Source organism: Paramisgurnus dabryanus, chromosome 13, assembly GCF_030506205.2.
Source record: "Paramisgurnus dabryanus chromosome 13, PD_genome_1.1, whole genome shotgun sequence".
Taxonomy (NCBI): domain Eukaryota; kingdom Metazoa; phylum Chordata; class Actinopteri; order Cypriniformes; family Cobitidae; genus Paramisgurnus; species Paramisgurnus dabryanus.
The window spans coordinates 20,429,935-20,444,431 of NC_133349.1; the positions used below are offsets into that span (position 1 = coordinate 20,429,935).

The following is a 14,497-nucleotide window of genomic DNA, read 5'->3' on the forward strand; positions in this document are numbered from 1 at the left end:
AGTCTGTAGGTCAGACTATTGTTAAAACCTCCTAAAACTGGTTTGGATCTGTAAAAACTAGATATGTTTTCATAGGCAATGTTACTGTAATGGATCAGACTTATTGTAGGACTAACCCAGCACAAAATGTAACACTATTCCGCTGATGTCAATGCAATGCGTTGTGTACTTGTTTTATCTTTACTGTATTACTTGTATATCATAAAATCCCTATTGTATCGTGTTTTCGAGCGCTTGTTGTGCTGCAGTATCTGTTCATGCAAGTTATTGAACTTCATTACCCAGAAGACAATGCGCACCGAGCGTCATTGTGCGTCAGCTCCAGTTGCCCAGCCACAGAAGAAAGGGAAGGCGCACAACATAACCCGTACTGTAGTTAATCAATCTTTATTTTTAACGATTATTATTGTCTAAATTGGCATATCAACAACGCGCCTGGGACAGTCTACCAGTACACTTTACCCCCGCTCTGGCACACTCGCAACCCGAAATGAGCGGCAGCGGGCGGCCCAGGACAAGCTCGTTTGCTGAGCCTCCGGGGGTCCCGGGAGCCGCTGCAGCCGCTACCGGAACAGCCGTCGCCGGTGGAAGCTCTTCAGGAAAACCGGGGGGCGCGCAGGCCTCAGGCGGGAGTTCGTCTGGTTTCGGGAACTTAAAGCTGGGCAGTAAGTACCGGTCAATGACATCATGCGAATTTCACAATAAATGTGATACAAATACACCAGAAAATGGCAATGTTGTGGACCCTGTAATATGATGTTCGTTAATTTGCTTTATTTCCACGATCGCTTTAACCTACTTTAGGCGGCTAACTGGCTACGCTAACGCGAGCTTGTTTTTGATCAAGGGCTTTGATTGCGCTAACTTCATTAGCTCGTAATGTACGCTTAAGAGTTTGTGTTAAACACATCTGGTATGATCAAAAACACCGCATCAATTTGACGTCTTTACAAAGCCTCTTTTAAAATATAATTCGATGTTGAATAGATGTTTAGACGTCGTTGAATTTCAAGATGTGCTCGTTTGCTAACAAAGCTCGGTAAGCGCTGCTGCATTTTACGGATTGGGGTTTCAATTTTTTATTTTCCTGCAGTATTTCTTTCTGTGTGTCTTTATATGTTTTAAACGCATCTTTATGGTCCGACTCCGTAACATTACTTTGACGGGTAATTATACAATTTAAGACAGGGATAATTTGTTAGCTTAGTTTCTGTATAATAAAACAGACAGAATCATTAGTTACAACGTAACACATATTTATTATTAACAACCGCCGATTGCACAGCAATATAATACATAATTTCAGGCGTATTCTTAATTACCATCGAGTAATTGTGAGCTCAAGTAAAAGGTTTGAGTAGCACAGTTTAAATGACTGCTTAATTCCTAAGAAGAATAAACCTTTTAATTTGGTCCTCTGTAAATGATTTCCAATGAATTGCAGTGCTAGCAGTAAATTTTCATATGCACTGGTACTGACTGCACGGTTTCCATGAGAAGTGGTGATGGGTGTTACAACTAGTAGTAATATGAGGATCTGTTAGGTGTATATACGCGCCTGTAACCCACAATCTTATGAGGAAAAACCCTGAACCAGTAGTTATAACACACAGCAACCATTGCTGTTATTGTCCACTTTGAAAAAATTACGTCTTTAGTGGTTTGGTTAAGATTGACCATTAAAACAGCATGACATATTGCCCACTGAATGACTGCATACTGAAATTATAATGCGGATATTTGGCACGTCTTGATTCACTTACATGGTGACAACAGAAACTGTGCTGATCTGATGGAAAATACTTAAATCAACTGATTTCTGTCATGCACCAAAATACTGTCTTGCCATGCAAGAAGATAAAAGATAAAGAAAGCAAAGGTAGTGAATAGTGATATGATATACAAAAGGCTTTTGTTTTTGTGAATCTGTCATTTCTTCTCAAAATCAACACTGATTGTAATTGAAAGACAAATTGGCACAATGTCTCCAGGCGGTTTCTCTTATCCAGGTGTGTTCTTGAACATAAGTAGAGAACATTTTTTAGCGTTTCCCCCATCTTTGTTCAAACAACCTAAGGGTGTGTTCCTACAGTTGCCCGTCACAAGCTTTGCTTCATGATCCATTGTATTTCATTTTCAGTTTGAAATATATCTCTGTGTGGAAATATTTGGAGTTCTGTACAAAACACAAATACATCTAATAGGCATTATTATAATAAAGTAAAATGATAAATACTTAATAATGCTAACTAAATGATGCTAGATTTCTAGTTAACTGTAAATGAGTATGACTAACAGTAGCCAGTTTGGGTAGGATAAGACCAATAAATAGCAAATGATCCATTAAAGAAGGCCTTGTTTCCGATCCAGGTTGATAACACAGCTGCTTATAAAACATAATGGAGCTGAGTAGGCTAGCTGTTAAAACGCCAGAATAATCGATCAGCCTGTCTGGAGTCTGCTGACTGGGCTATATTTAACATGTTTTCAAATTCATGTGGGTTTTTATAATACGCTACATAACTCCTCATGGAGAAAGGCAGAGGTTAAAAAGACATGGTATGTGTCTCCGCACCCCTTAATGTCCTTTTTGATTCCACTTCAATGATCAGATTTTTCAACAAAAGGCCTTGCATTCCAAGTGATAATTTTTTTGTCTGTTGCACTTGTAGGAGATAGTGGGAAGGTGACGACAGTAGTAGCCACGCCAGGGCAAGGTCCCGACCGCCCTCAGGAAGTCTCATACACGGACATCAAGGTGATTGGGAATGGTTCATTCGGGGTGGTGTACCAGGCCCGACTTATTGACAGCCAGGAAATGGTTGCCATAAAGAAGGTGCTTCAGGATAAGAGGTTTAAGGTAAGATGTGTGTTAGTCACTTACAATCTTGTGAATCCACAAAACGAATGTCTGTGCCGAAGTTATGTTTGTAATGGCCAAAATGACAATTTTCATTTGTAACCCACTTTCAGACCTCCTAAACAAAGCAAGTGTGAAAACACTGCATCGTGAATGTGGGTTAGATTACAGATAGAACAGATTGCACCCCTTCCCTATAGTGTGGGCGATATGCCCCATTGTGAGATTGTCCTATCGTCAGCCTGTAAGATCCCGATAAACGATTGTATCAGGGGGCGGGGCAGTAGTTCACTCGTTTATATATTTGTTAATTTTTTTACTTATTTCTAGTGCTGGGCAATATTTCGATAACGATAATTTTCTCAATATAAATATTTCAGATAAAACAATAATGACAGTTCAATAAGTGATCTATAACGTTGACTCACTGTGCGTAACGCTGCGCAAGCACTTCCGGTCTTGGTTTACAATCACAGTGTCGGACTTGAAGAAGTGGAGCAAAATGAGGCCAGTTATTCGTTTAGAGTGCTATTATTTCAGCATTGCGGATATCGCGGACAGAATCACGGAATCCAAATGCGCAGAAACATTTTCCTTTTGTGTTATGTTAAACGCGCAAACAGGTTTTGTCAAAGCCTGGAACACAGCAGGCAAAATAGGTAACTTTCAGTGTACTATACTTTCTTCCAGCACCTGCCTTGCGCACGCACACGTTAAAATTTTATTTACAGGACATTCACAAATTCAGGAAAGCTGAGGGGAAAACCAGATCCCCCACTGCAGTGTATATAACATTACTGTATGAGTGTGCGACTGTGCGTTCCCACAGCAACGGGACACTCTTGACATCTATTTATCAGCATGTATAGCTCGTATATGTATAACACACGCGTGATCACTGAACTAAGCTTTCCGTCTTGTTTAAGTGGACATAAACAAATGGATGTTTATCAGTATTTTAAAATGTAAAGCAGTCTGTTTTGTGTTTTAAAGTGACAGTAGCCTGCTGCTTTCTGTGTCAGAAATGTTAATTTCATAACAAATATATTTACACTTAATACAGATGCCTGAAAAGTAAAACAAGATTTTAGAATTGGTATTTATCACGTCAAATTTTTTTATATAGTTTAAAACCTTAATTAACAGTCTGGTTTTTACAACTTTCATTCAGGAGCAAAAATCTGCCTTTAAATTTGACAGGAATAAAGATTTGTCATTCAACATGATTATTATCGACATCGACTGATATGGAAAAAAAATTTTGTGATACATTTTTTTGTAGGGATGCACCGATACCGATACTGGTATCGGCCTCAATACCACATTTTCTAAAGTACTCGTTAAAAGTCCCTCGATACCACGGTCTGAGAAATGTCTATGTTTGAGCGGCGTGTAAGGGGTTAATGCCTCTTGTGTTGTCCAAAGAGGCAGAGTTTACAACAAACTGGAAAACTATTCCCTTGTTTTTTTGTTAAATTATATGACTAAAGCTGTTACCTGTAAATTTAAATCATGTTTTTTATTAAGTACTCGGTATCTGTATCGGCAAGTACTGAAATGCAAGTACTCGTACTCGTATTCCAAAAAAGTGGTATCGGGGCATCCCTAATTTTTTGGCCATATCGCCCGGCCCTACTTATTTCTAACAAACAACTTGATTGGTGGAAAAAAGCTGATTTACTCTAAGGGCAACACTGTCATCATTGCAACTTTCTGAAAACTGATGCCATTAATCTGAGCGTGTCATTAAAGCCCAGGTGCCCTGAAATGATCTGCATGCCAGGGAGTGGGAACAACACACTCGCTGGTTTTAAACCTTGCCCAGTTAACAACCTCTCTAGTGCAAGGAAATGTCAGAGCCTCGTGTATAACAATCTCATCTGCGAGGAAGAGACTGAGTCATGTGCATTACAAGTTCAGATGCCGGAAGGAGTCCATGTCGTGCACATTAAGGTCCGAGCAAGAGTCCAAGACGCGTGCATTACATGTCTAGGTGCATGCGAGAAGGAATCCAAGCACGTTACAAGCTCTCTTGCACAAAGTGAAGCCCACAAATTCTCTTATGCGAGGGAAAGCATGCAATGCGCATGTTAATGTGAAACTATAATGATAAAAATAATAACTAATGCCAACTATCGTCATGAAAGCTCGCTAGCGGCCATTTGCCTGCCTATTGTCGATACACTACATTATCGTCTATCGGCACAACCCTACTTCCCTACAAGCATAAAAAGGAATATAATGATTTAATATGCAGCTTTTGTGCTTTGGTAATCACGCAATCCTATAGGGCAATTTCAGTTCCACTTTTATTGCTGATGTACTTTTAAATGAGGATTGCTCAAGTGCACTTTTACACACCTGAATGCATTAGATAAGAAAGATAGATGTCAGATTTCCATATTGCATCTTGGGTTTTATTCACACATCATTTCGTTCTCTTTAGAACCGCGAGTTACAGATAATGAGGAAGTTGGACCACTGTAACATTGTCAGGCTACGCTACTTCTTCTACTCCAGTGGAGAAAAGGTTTGTGTTCTTTCCTCCAATATTTAAACTAAAAATGATGGTTATTTCTATGCTTGTACATTTGATGCAGCAATATAATTTGATGAATAAATCTTCAATCTTTTGTTTCTCCCCCCAGAAAGATGAAGTGTATCTAAATCTGGTGCTTGATTTTGTACCAGAAACCGTGTACAGGGTGGCACGTCACTTTAACAAGTCTAAGACCACCATCCCCATTATCTATGTCAAAGTAAGTCTGTGTAATGCTGACTGCTGCAACTGTGCTCATTATGCACATGTCCACAATAAACAATAACATCTTTCTCTCCTCCCCTGTCTCACCCGCACCATCCACCCATTTGCTCGCTCTCCCTCTCTCTCTTTCTCTCTGTCTCTCAGGTGTATATGTATCAGTTATTTCGCAGTCTGGCGTATATTCATTCCCAAGGTGTCTGCCACAGAGACATCAAACCACAGAATCTCCTGGTGGACCCAGACACAGCTGTACTCAAACTGTGTGACTTTGGCAGGTGTGTGTCAATCATTGTGCTCACTGGCGTGTATTTATAGAAATGCATCCTTGTATAGAATATGTATGTCTGTGTGAACTCAGTCACTTATCTGGTGATCATATTCCTTCAAGCAGTTTAATCCTAGATATATGTTTGTCTGTTTGGATTTAAGCCAAGTGGTCTGATTTGGGTCATGTTCTGCTTTCTGTATTGTTGATTGTGTACTTAAGGCTTGTGAAATTAGTCATGTTTTTATACATGCTCGGTGAAACCTGTCGCTGTGTGTGAATTCCTCAGGAGTTGAGTAATGTTTGACTTAGCCGTTCTTTTACGTAAACAATAAGGTACAAGAGGCTATGCTGTTTCGTGGAATAAGTCACGACTTAAGTAGGACTAGGACGATTCATACTAATAATACCTGTCTAAAAAAGTTTGAAATCGATTCTGAATTGCAAGGTGTTGTTTGCACAGCTCTTTCATGTATTATGGCAGTAGTAAGTCCTTATCAATCTAAAATCAATGTGAGTTTAAGATGTTTATAACATGCATTTGACTGGTCAAACATAATCTTTATAAATAATCTTTATTGTCATGAAAATACCTAGAACCTGATATAAATATGCTTATAGGCATTTTCAGGACCTTCTGTGTCGCATATTGAGTTTCAGCACAAGAGCAACATCTGGCTTTTGGATGTATTGGCCTTTCACTGTAGTTCATTGAGAACCATAGCAGGCAGAATCAAACAATTAATCGTCCCAGCCCTAGACTGAAGAGCATTGTTAGGCACAAAGCAAAAAATATGTATCAATGCAGCTTTCTGCTAAAAAATAGTCGCTGGCCGACTGAACAACAGTTTACATTGCTAAGGGTGCTGTGCAGTGATGCACAGAAATGTTGGGTGTAGCGGTCATAGCTGTGATTTATTGTAAATAAAAGACAGCTATAGACCAATCAGAATCAAGGACTGCAGCAAACAGTTATAAATTAAAGGAACTCGCCCACATTTTTGGAATTTATCTTATTCACTGTATCCCCCTGAGTTAGATAAGTCCATACATACCTTTCTCATCTCTGTGCCTGCTGTAACTTTGTCTCACGCAGCCCCTGTAGCTTAGCTTAGCACAAAGACAGGAATGAATGGCTATATTCTCAGAATATTGAGAATAACTATATTCTCAGAAGGTGAAGCACTGCTACTTGGGCGGCGTGATTTGCACAACTATGACCGAACTCTCTGCTCCTCACCAGGGTGGCTTCTCGGGTGCTGCGAGCAAATCACTCCGCCCAAGTAGCAGTGCTTCGCCTTCTGAAAATATAGTTCCCAGTATGTATACTGTTAAAAGATGGCTGTGTCTCATATGACCTTGTTATTTGTACATGGTGTCACTATACAAATCACAAAACATAACTAGGAAAATGTTGGCGTTATTTTGTCACTGCTAGCTGGAGCCATTCACTTCCATTCTTTGTGCTAAGCTAAGCAAGTTTTCTTTTGCCAAAAATCATAAGTATATTATGTAAAGATATTGTGCCATGAAGATATTTTGTAAATTTCCTACATTAAATTTTTGTGAGTGGATGCAGTTGCTAAGGACTTCCATTGGACAACTTTAAAAGTGATTTTTTTCAATACTTAGGATTTTTGCACCATCAGATTCCAGATCTTGGCAAAATATTGTCCTATCCTAACAAACCATACATACATCAGTTTTAAAGAAAATCTGTATGACTAGTTTTGTGGTCCAGGGTCACATATGTAGTTACCAAAAGGTTTGCAGTGTAGATTTCAGTGGCGGCTTGTGACTCATGTGCTCTTGTGCTCATCCTGGGGGCGCTAATTCAAAATAAGTGTTCGGAGTGCCGTGTGTGGTTCTCTTTTCCAAAATATGTGTTCTGCGTGTCGAGAGATCCAGTATGCATCACATGTTTTGTCAAAATAAGTGTCTGCTGCATACGCGTCAAAACCGTTTATGAAATAAAAGACACTCCCGTTCACAAAATACACGCAAGACACTCCCTTAACAGTAAACTCGGATTACACATGAGATTATGTGAGTATCCGGCAAATGCGAGCGTCTCTTTTACCATAAACCCTTTAGACGCATATGCAGCAAGCATTTATCTTGGCATGACACGTGATGCACCCAGGATCTCTCAAAGCACAGAACACATTTAAAAATTAAAGGATCTATACATGATTGGCTACATACATGTTGTGACGAACTTCGCATCGAGCGCCCTCGAAAAAAGCAGTCACCGGCCGCCCTGGTAGATTACAATGTGATCAAAGGCTTTTCCGTTTATTCAGCCTTCTCATGATGGGCATCCATCATAATTCTGAATTTTTTTTGTATAAACACACTTGTTTGTGGTATAAATGCTGCATCAGCTGATGTTTTATACTGCATATGGTTTACCAGCATTAAATATTTAAGGTTTGTGTGCTACCCCTTTTCCTTGAATTTGCACTTGTTGGCATTCTGTGTAATTCCCTTTGTTTTATTCTTCACAGTGCAAAGCAGCTAGTTCGTGGGGAACCCAATGTGTCGTACATCTGTTCGCGATACTACCGCGCCCCTGAACTGATATTTGGAGCCACAGATTACACGTCCAACATTGATATATGGTCAGCTGGTTGCGTATTAGCAGAGCTGCTGCTGGGGCAACCCATATTCCCCGGTGACAGTGGAGTGGACCAGCTAGTGGAGATCATTAAGGTGAGTGGATACTGAAAAGATCTAAAAACCCATCTCTTCCGCTCTTGCTAATTTTCTCTATCCTTATCTTTAGACTGACAAAAAGACTAACCCTTGGCTATGTATATACTAGGGGTGTAACGGTACGTGTATTCGAACCGGACCGTTTCGGTTCAGGGCTTTCGGCACGGTGCACACGTGCACCGAATGGCCGAATGCATTTTGTGTGCGCCTGTGCGGAACATAATACGTGGGTTTCCGCACGAACATATTAAGTGGCGGAAGTCTCCGCGTTCAGCGCAAGTCTTCTGTCAAACATATAACATAGTTCGGCCCGCAGAAAGATTTTTATTTACTTAGTTGTATATCCGTTTAATTATTGATGTAAATGTTTACGTGTCGTATCTAAAAGCGCATGTTAAACGCGTGTCAACGCGCTGCTTTGTTCTTTCAAAATGCGTGAGAGGATGCGCGTCTTTCGTTGCTACGCTTTCTGTGACAGCGAGAATAAGGCATGCATGATCAGATTTTTCATCTGCACCTCACGTCAATCATATCATTGTCACAATGCAATCAGCTGGTCGGGACAGAGAAGAGCTGTAACCCGGGCTTACTCAGCTGTTACTCAGCTGCTACTGGTGCGGAGGGGTTCGTAAGTAAAGTCACAGCTTACATTGACGACACAAGCAAAGATTAGGAGAAACGTGCAAAAGATCAAAGATGGCTATGTATGCAGCTCACTAATCTCAAAATGAGTGTATAATAAGTATATCATCATGTTGCTTGCTATGCAGTTACACATAGAGCAGTAATATTATTTTTATACAGAGATGGTTCAATACTGTGAGGTTAAACAATCCAAAATAAATCAAAACAGAAAATTTTTGGTGGCAAAAATGTAGGCTAATAGTTCATAAATGTATTCAGGAATTGAATTTGTTAGTTCAAGGTTTTAGTAGAAAAAGTTTAAGAGAAGGTTAAGAAAAGAGTTACCTACTGTTATAAAATAATGTAAAAAAGAACTTTGCAGTAGTCTTTTATTTATTATTTTTTCATTTTATATATATTTTATATGTTATATTTTAATAAAAAGTGTTTAAAAAAGTGTAAACAAATTGTAAAAAAAAAGTTTATAGTAATAAACAACCTGCAGTTTAATGTTTGCATTTCTCCCTTACTGTACCGAAAATGAACCGAACCGTGGCTTCAAAACCGGGGTTCGCACCGAACCGTGATTTTTGCGTACCGTTACACCCCTAGTATATACTGTGTTTGACTTGATGAGACAAGCGCTTGTGCACTTATGTATTGCTGTTCTTGTGTTGCTCTAATTGCTTCTATTGTTATCTCGTTTGTAAGTCGCTTTGGACAAAAGCGTCTACTAAATGTAATCACTGTCCGGACACCACCCCATAAACTTTGTCAGAGTTTTAATTCTTTGTCTGGTTGTAGGTTTTGGGGACCCCCACAAGAGAACAGATCCGAGAGATGAACCCCAACTACACAGAGTTTAAATTCCCACAGATCAAAGCACACCCTTGGACAAAGGTGAGTCACACATCTTACTACACTTGCAGCTATGCTGTTCTCCGTTGGATCGCAGACATTTTTGAGACTTGACATTGGGTTAAACCAAGGATGCATCTTTTAATTTTCAGGCTCCTGTCTTGTCCTATATATCAGAATTGTAAAAATGTTATAAAGTAGAATTTAGTACAGAACAAAGGTGAATGTGTGTTTTAATTTTTTGACATGGTCGATCATATCATGGTAAAATCGGGGCTCGACAGTAAGGATAGCCCGATGGCCCGGTACTGTTAGATCAATCTGAAAATTATTTCATAAGCATGTTTGTTTTGTTGTATTTATTTGTGCGATTTTAATTGTTCTTATTTTATTACTGACAGTTTAGTTGTCTTTGACAATATTTTAAAGGTATGAGCTAGGCCAGTGGTTCCCAAACTTTTACAGTGAGTGGCCACCCTTGTGTACGGTGCATTCTTTTCGCGGCCCCCAAAGAAAATTTGTGACAGAAACTGTTCTAAAACTCAACATTTTAATAAAATAACATTAAATTATACAATAAGTAGTGCTTTTGGTTAGTAGCCTTATTTTTTTTAGGTTTAATTACACAGAATTCATGATAAATGAATGTATTTCATAAAATGTCATAAAACTGGGGCCCCCATTGGCACCACATAACCTTTTTTAAGGCTACATGGGTTAATAACAATAAAAGCAATTATCAGGCTTGTTTTATTTTAGTGCTTTTTGGTTGGGCCATTGAAAATTTTGGCAGGGCCAGTAAAAACCTGAACCACTAGCCCATCCAGGCCAGTAGGAAAATTCTTAACATTGATCCCTGAAAATCATAGGTTTATTTTTACAAAGTATGTGGGCACAGGAAAATTGCTTAGTGCGGCAAACATGACGTCACGTTGATAGTGTCCATTTGTGCTAGGTGTTTAAGCCGAGAACTCCTCCCGAAGCCATCTCATTGTGTTCTCGTCTGCTGGAGTACACGCCGGTGACCCGTCTCTCGCCGCTGGAGGCCTGCGCACATGCTTTCTTTGATGAGCTGCGCCAGCCCAACGCCCGACTGCCTAACGGGCGAGAACTTCCCCAGCTCTTCAACTTTAGCCCTGTGGGTGAGTTAAGCTGGGAGAACTGCCACATTTCCTCAGCTTCAGCCCTTTTTCCTCATACATGCATCATAAAAGCGTTTTAGAACACTCAAAGTCTATGTGCGGACTTATCAAAACCTGCCTACATATATTTACAGCAGTGGTTTAACCAGAATACAATTTTTTTGAGTAACTGATCTGAGATGTTCTTCAAAGGCAGGAACTTTTTCCAGTAACATCTTCAAGAATTTCTGTATTTAATATTTAATTGGCATTTTTAGTCAGTTAAGACTCAAACGCTGCAAATAGTTGGTGTAATTGATTGCAATTATATTAATTATTAAATTTTCCTCACCTCTGTCATTTGAAAAACGTTTTTTGGCCAAATAGTTTTAGACACAATGAGATCTCCCCATTCAAATGCTGCCCACAGTTTAAGAAGCTTTCCAATTATTTTGTCGTACCCATGTTCCAAAAACCTCCATCTAGCTGTCTAGGACAGTCGAAACATCAAACACAGATATGGGTCACTAACTTGTCTGTCTGTCTGTTTGTCCTTTTCCTGCAGAGCTGTCTATTCAACCGCAGTTGAACTCCATTCTCATTCCTCCCCATGCACGCTCGCAGACGACACCTGCCTCACACGGTACAGACCGCCATGAGTGTACAGGCCTTACATCGCTGTCTTTGATTGATCTTTTCTCTGTCAGTCGGTATAGATTGATCTGGAATATATTAACTGTGTTTTTTTCCACAGAGGGCAGCGGTTCAGATGGTCCAGCCCAGTCAAGCTCAGCACCGGGACCCCTGAGCAACAACACCTAATTGTTTCCTTGGCATTACTGCTATCACACAATGTTATCCCCTCTCTCCTCATCCCTGCTTTTTCATTCCTCTCTCCTTCCAACAGCAGCTCCAAACGTCTCTCTTGCTCCCTCTCTCTTGCTCCTACTCACACTTGTCACCTTGTGTTACGTGTAGTCATCTTCTCCCATTACGAATCAAGTGTGTGATGCCCAAGGAGATGACAGGAGGAGATAATGAGGTTGACTAAAATCGGCACGCATCTCAGCTCATGGCTCTATGTCTGTTTCTGCTGTGAGCTGATTATGGTCATCTTTAGGTTTGAGGACAGGGAAGGGCTTGTTAGGGTGTCTCTGCCCCCTGGTGGCAGGAAGAGCACCGCACAGTTACTGCTCTCTCTGCCACTTCAACTATCATCCATTCGACATTTTAAGCAAATGATATCTAATTATTGACCTAGATTAGTCCTTTATGCGACTTTGTTCTTAAACTTTGATACATTTTAGCTTTCTTTATGTGTTCTTGGGCAGAAGCAAGGACCGTGATGTGTTTTATAAAGCAGTGAGCGTGATATCGAGTCAGTGATCGAGTCCAGATGTGTGTCCGGAGAATGTGTTTCTCTTTAAAAGTGGAGATGGATATGAGCTAAAATGGGTTGAGTGTCTTAAAGTGTGTATGTATGCTAGTGTTTTAAGTAATCATTGCACACTCTTGTGTTTTAATTTCTTTTAAGGAGGTATTTGGATAAGCTGAGGCAGGGTTTGCCTGGGGTTTTTGTTCTTCAGTTTCAGTATAAAAATTTGCTGGGGTTTTACTTTCGTGCATGTACACACACACAGGCCAATTCCATCAATAGTTGAGTTAGCCATTTTATTTTATTACAGTTGTATATTAAGAATCCAAACCTGTGTGTGAGTATGTGTTTATATAAATTGATTTTACCATGCGTACTATAGTACGTTCATGGTTTTAACAGAGATGCGCAAGCAAGCTCCCTCCAAGAGCTAGATATATACCATAAACCCCCCCCCCCAAAAAAAACACTTTGCAAATGAGACATTTTCACAAATGGAGCTGTTTCCCTTCTTTCATCCCTCTTCTATCCATGTCTCTCATTGCTTATATGTAAATGCCATGTACCTTTTATTTTGTTATTTTTGTTATTGTTATTCTGTTGTCCTTGTAATTTGATTTTTCCCTTTAGTGGGATAGTGCTGGTAAGAGCAGAAGCCATCTTTCTCTCTCTTAGCCCATTCTGTCGCTTTCTCCTGTGCCCTCATCATTCAGCTGTACATAACATTTCATCCGGCCTCTCCATGTGTAGGGAGGAAGACAAAACTGAACAAAATTTTGTTTTTACCTGATATCTCTCAGTCTCTTTCTCTTACTCTCTCTCCTCACCTGCCCTCTCCCCTCCTCATCAGTGTTAATTCTGATCGTTTTATTTATTGTATTGCTGTCTGATTCAGTTTTTTTAACAGTCTGATGGGGGAGGGGTTTTGTGTGTGATGTCATTGGTGAAATGTTCATATCTCAAACTCTGGAATATCATTCGATGAAATGTTCTGGACAGGGCAGGTTCACACTACCACACACAGGCTGCTCGACCCATCAGTGAAGAAACGAACGGTTAAAGGAGAGAGAGGGAGAGATAAACAATGTTTTTGTTTGTTGGTATAAATAATAAACTCATTAATAAAGTTATACCATTTCTTTGTGGGTTAAATTATTTTTAAATGTGAAAATTCAAAATTTTGTTTAAACAATATTAACTTTTATTAATGCATATATATTACAAATCAGTGACAGAGCATTTATTACTTTTATTATTTTTTATGTGCTACAAACATGAATGGTGCTTTAAATGATGTGATACTGCTTTTCTCAAAAAACACCATAATATGCTCCTGAAAGTTGATCAGTGTTGCTAATTTTAACAAAGTTAAATGCAAAAATTTGCTCTTGTACATTCATTTGTTCAAGTTTGACTCCTTAAAGATTATGTATATTGATCACATACAAAATAAGGCCTCACTTTTAAGTTAAGTTAGTGACAAAAGCCCTAGCTTTATATTGCTCTTATCACGTAGCTTTAGCTGTAGTTTATGATGACATTGAAATGCCTTATTGCGTTTATGACTCACTGACTCCAGGACATTTGCATTGCCTGGCATTTAGAGAATAGTGTTCCATTTGTAATTGCCAGATGTCTGTCTGGAGACTTCTGTGAACTTGAGTAGACTTTCAATTACCAATAACCGTGTATTTAGACTGATGAACAACAAAAGCCAATCAGAGGGTATGGGGAATTTTTTTCTGTTATCCTTTACACAAACATACTGATTATATAGGAAGGTTTATAAATGACTTGAGATTGGTGGGTGGAGATATGAGATTAAATCAGGAGAAAACAAATGTTAACATTGTTTGTGTTGATATGTTCTGAGAAATATTTTCCATTTGTACAAATGGAAAAGTTTCTCTTTTTA

At 39.4% G+C, this 14,497-nt stretch overlaps 1 protein-coding gene across 1 annotated transcript; it reads left to right on the forward strand.

Annotated features, from left to right (window-relative positions):
- Positions 1-298: 298 nt before the first annotated feature.
- gsk3ab (glycogen synthase kinase 3 alpha b) lies at positions 299-13,712 on the forward strand. The gene is made up of 10 exons (XM_065261134.2): positions 299-665; positions 2,673-2,860; positions 5,307-5,390; positions 5,509-5,619; positions 5,769-5,899; positions 8,397-8,601; positions 10,033-10,128; positions 11,042-11,228; positions 11,773-11,850; positions 11,962-13,712. The coding sequence occupies exons 1-10, from the start codon at positions 491-493 to the stop codon at positions 12,027-12,029; spliced, it is 1,323 nt and encodes a 440-aa protein (XP_065117206.1). The 5' UTR covers positions 299-490; the 3' UTR covers positions 12,030-13,712.
- Positions 13,713-14,497: the final 785 nt, after the last annotated feature.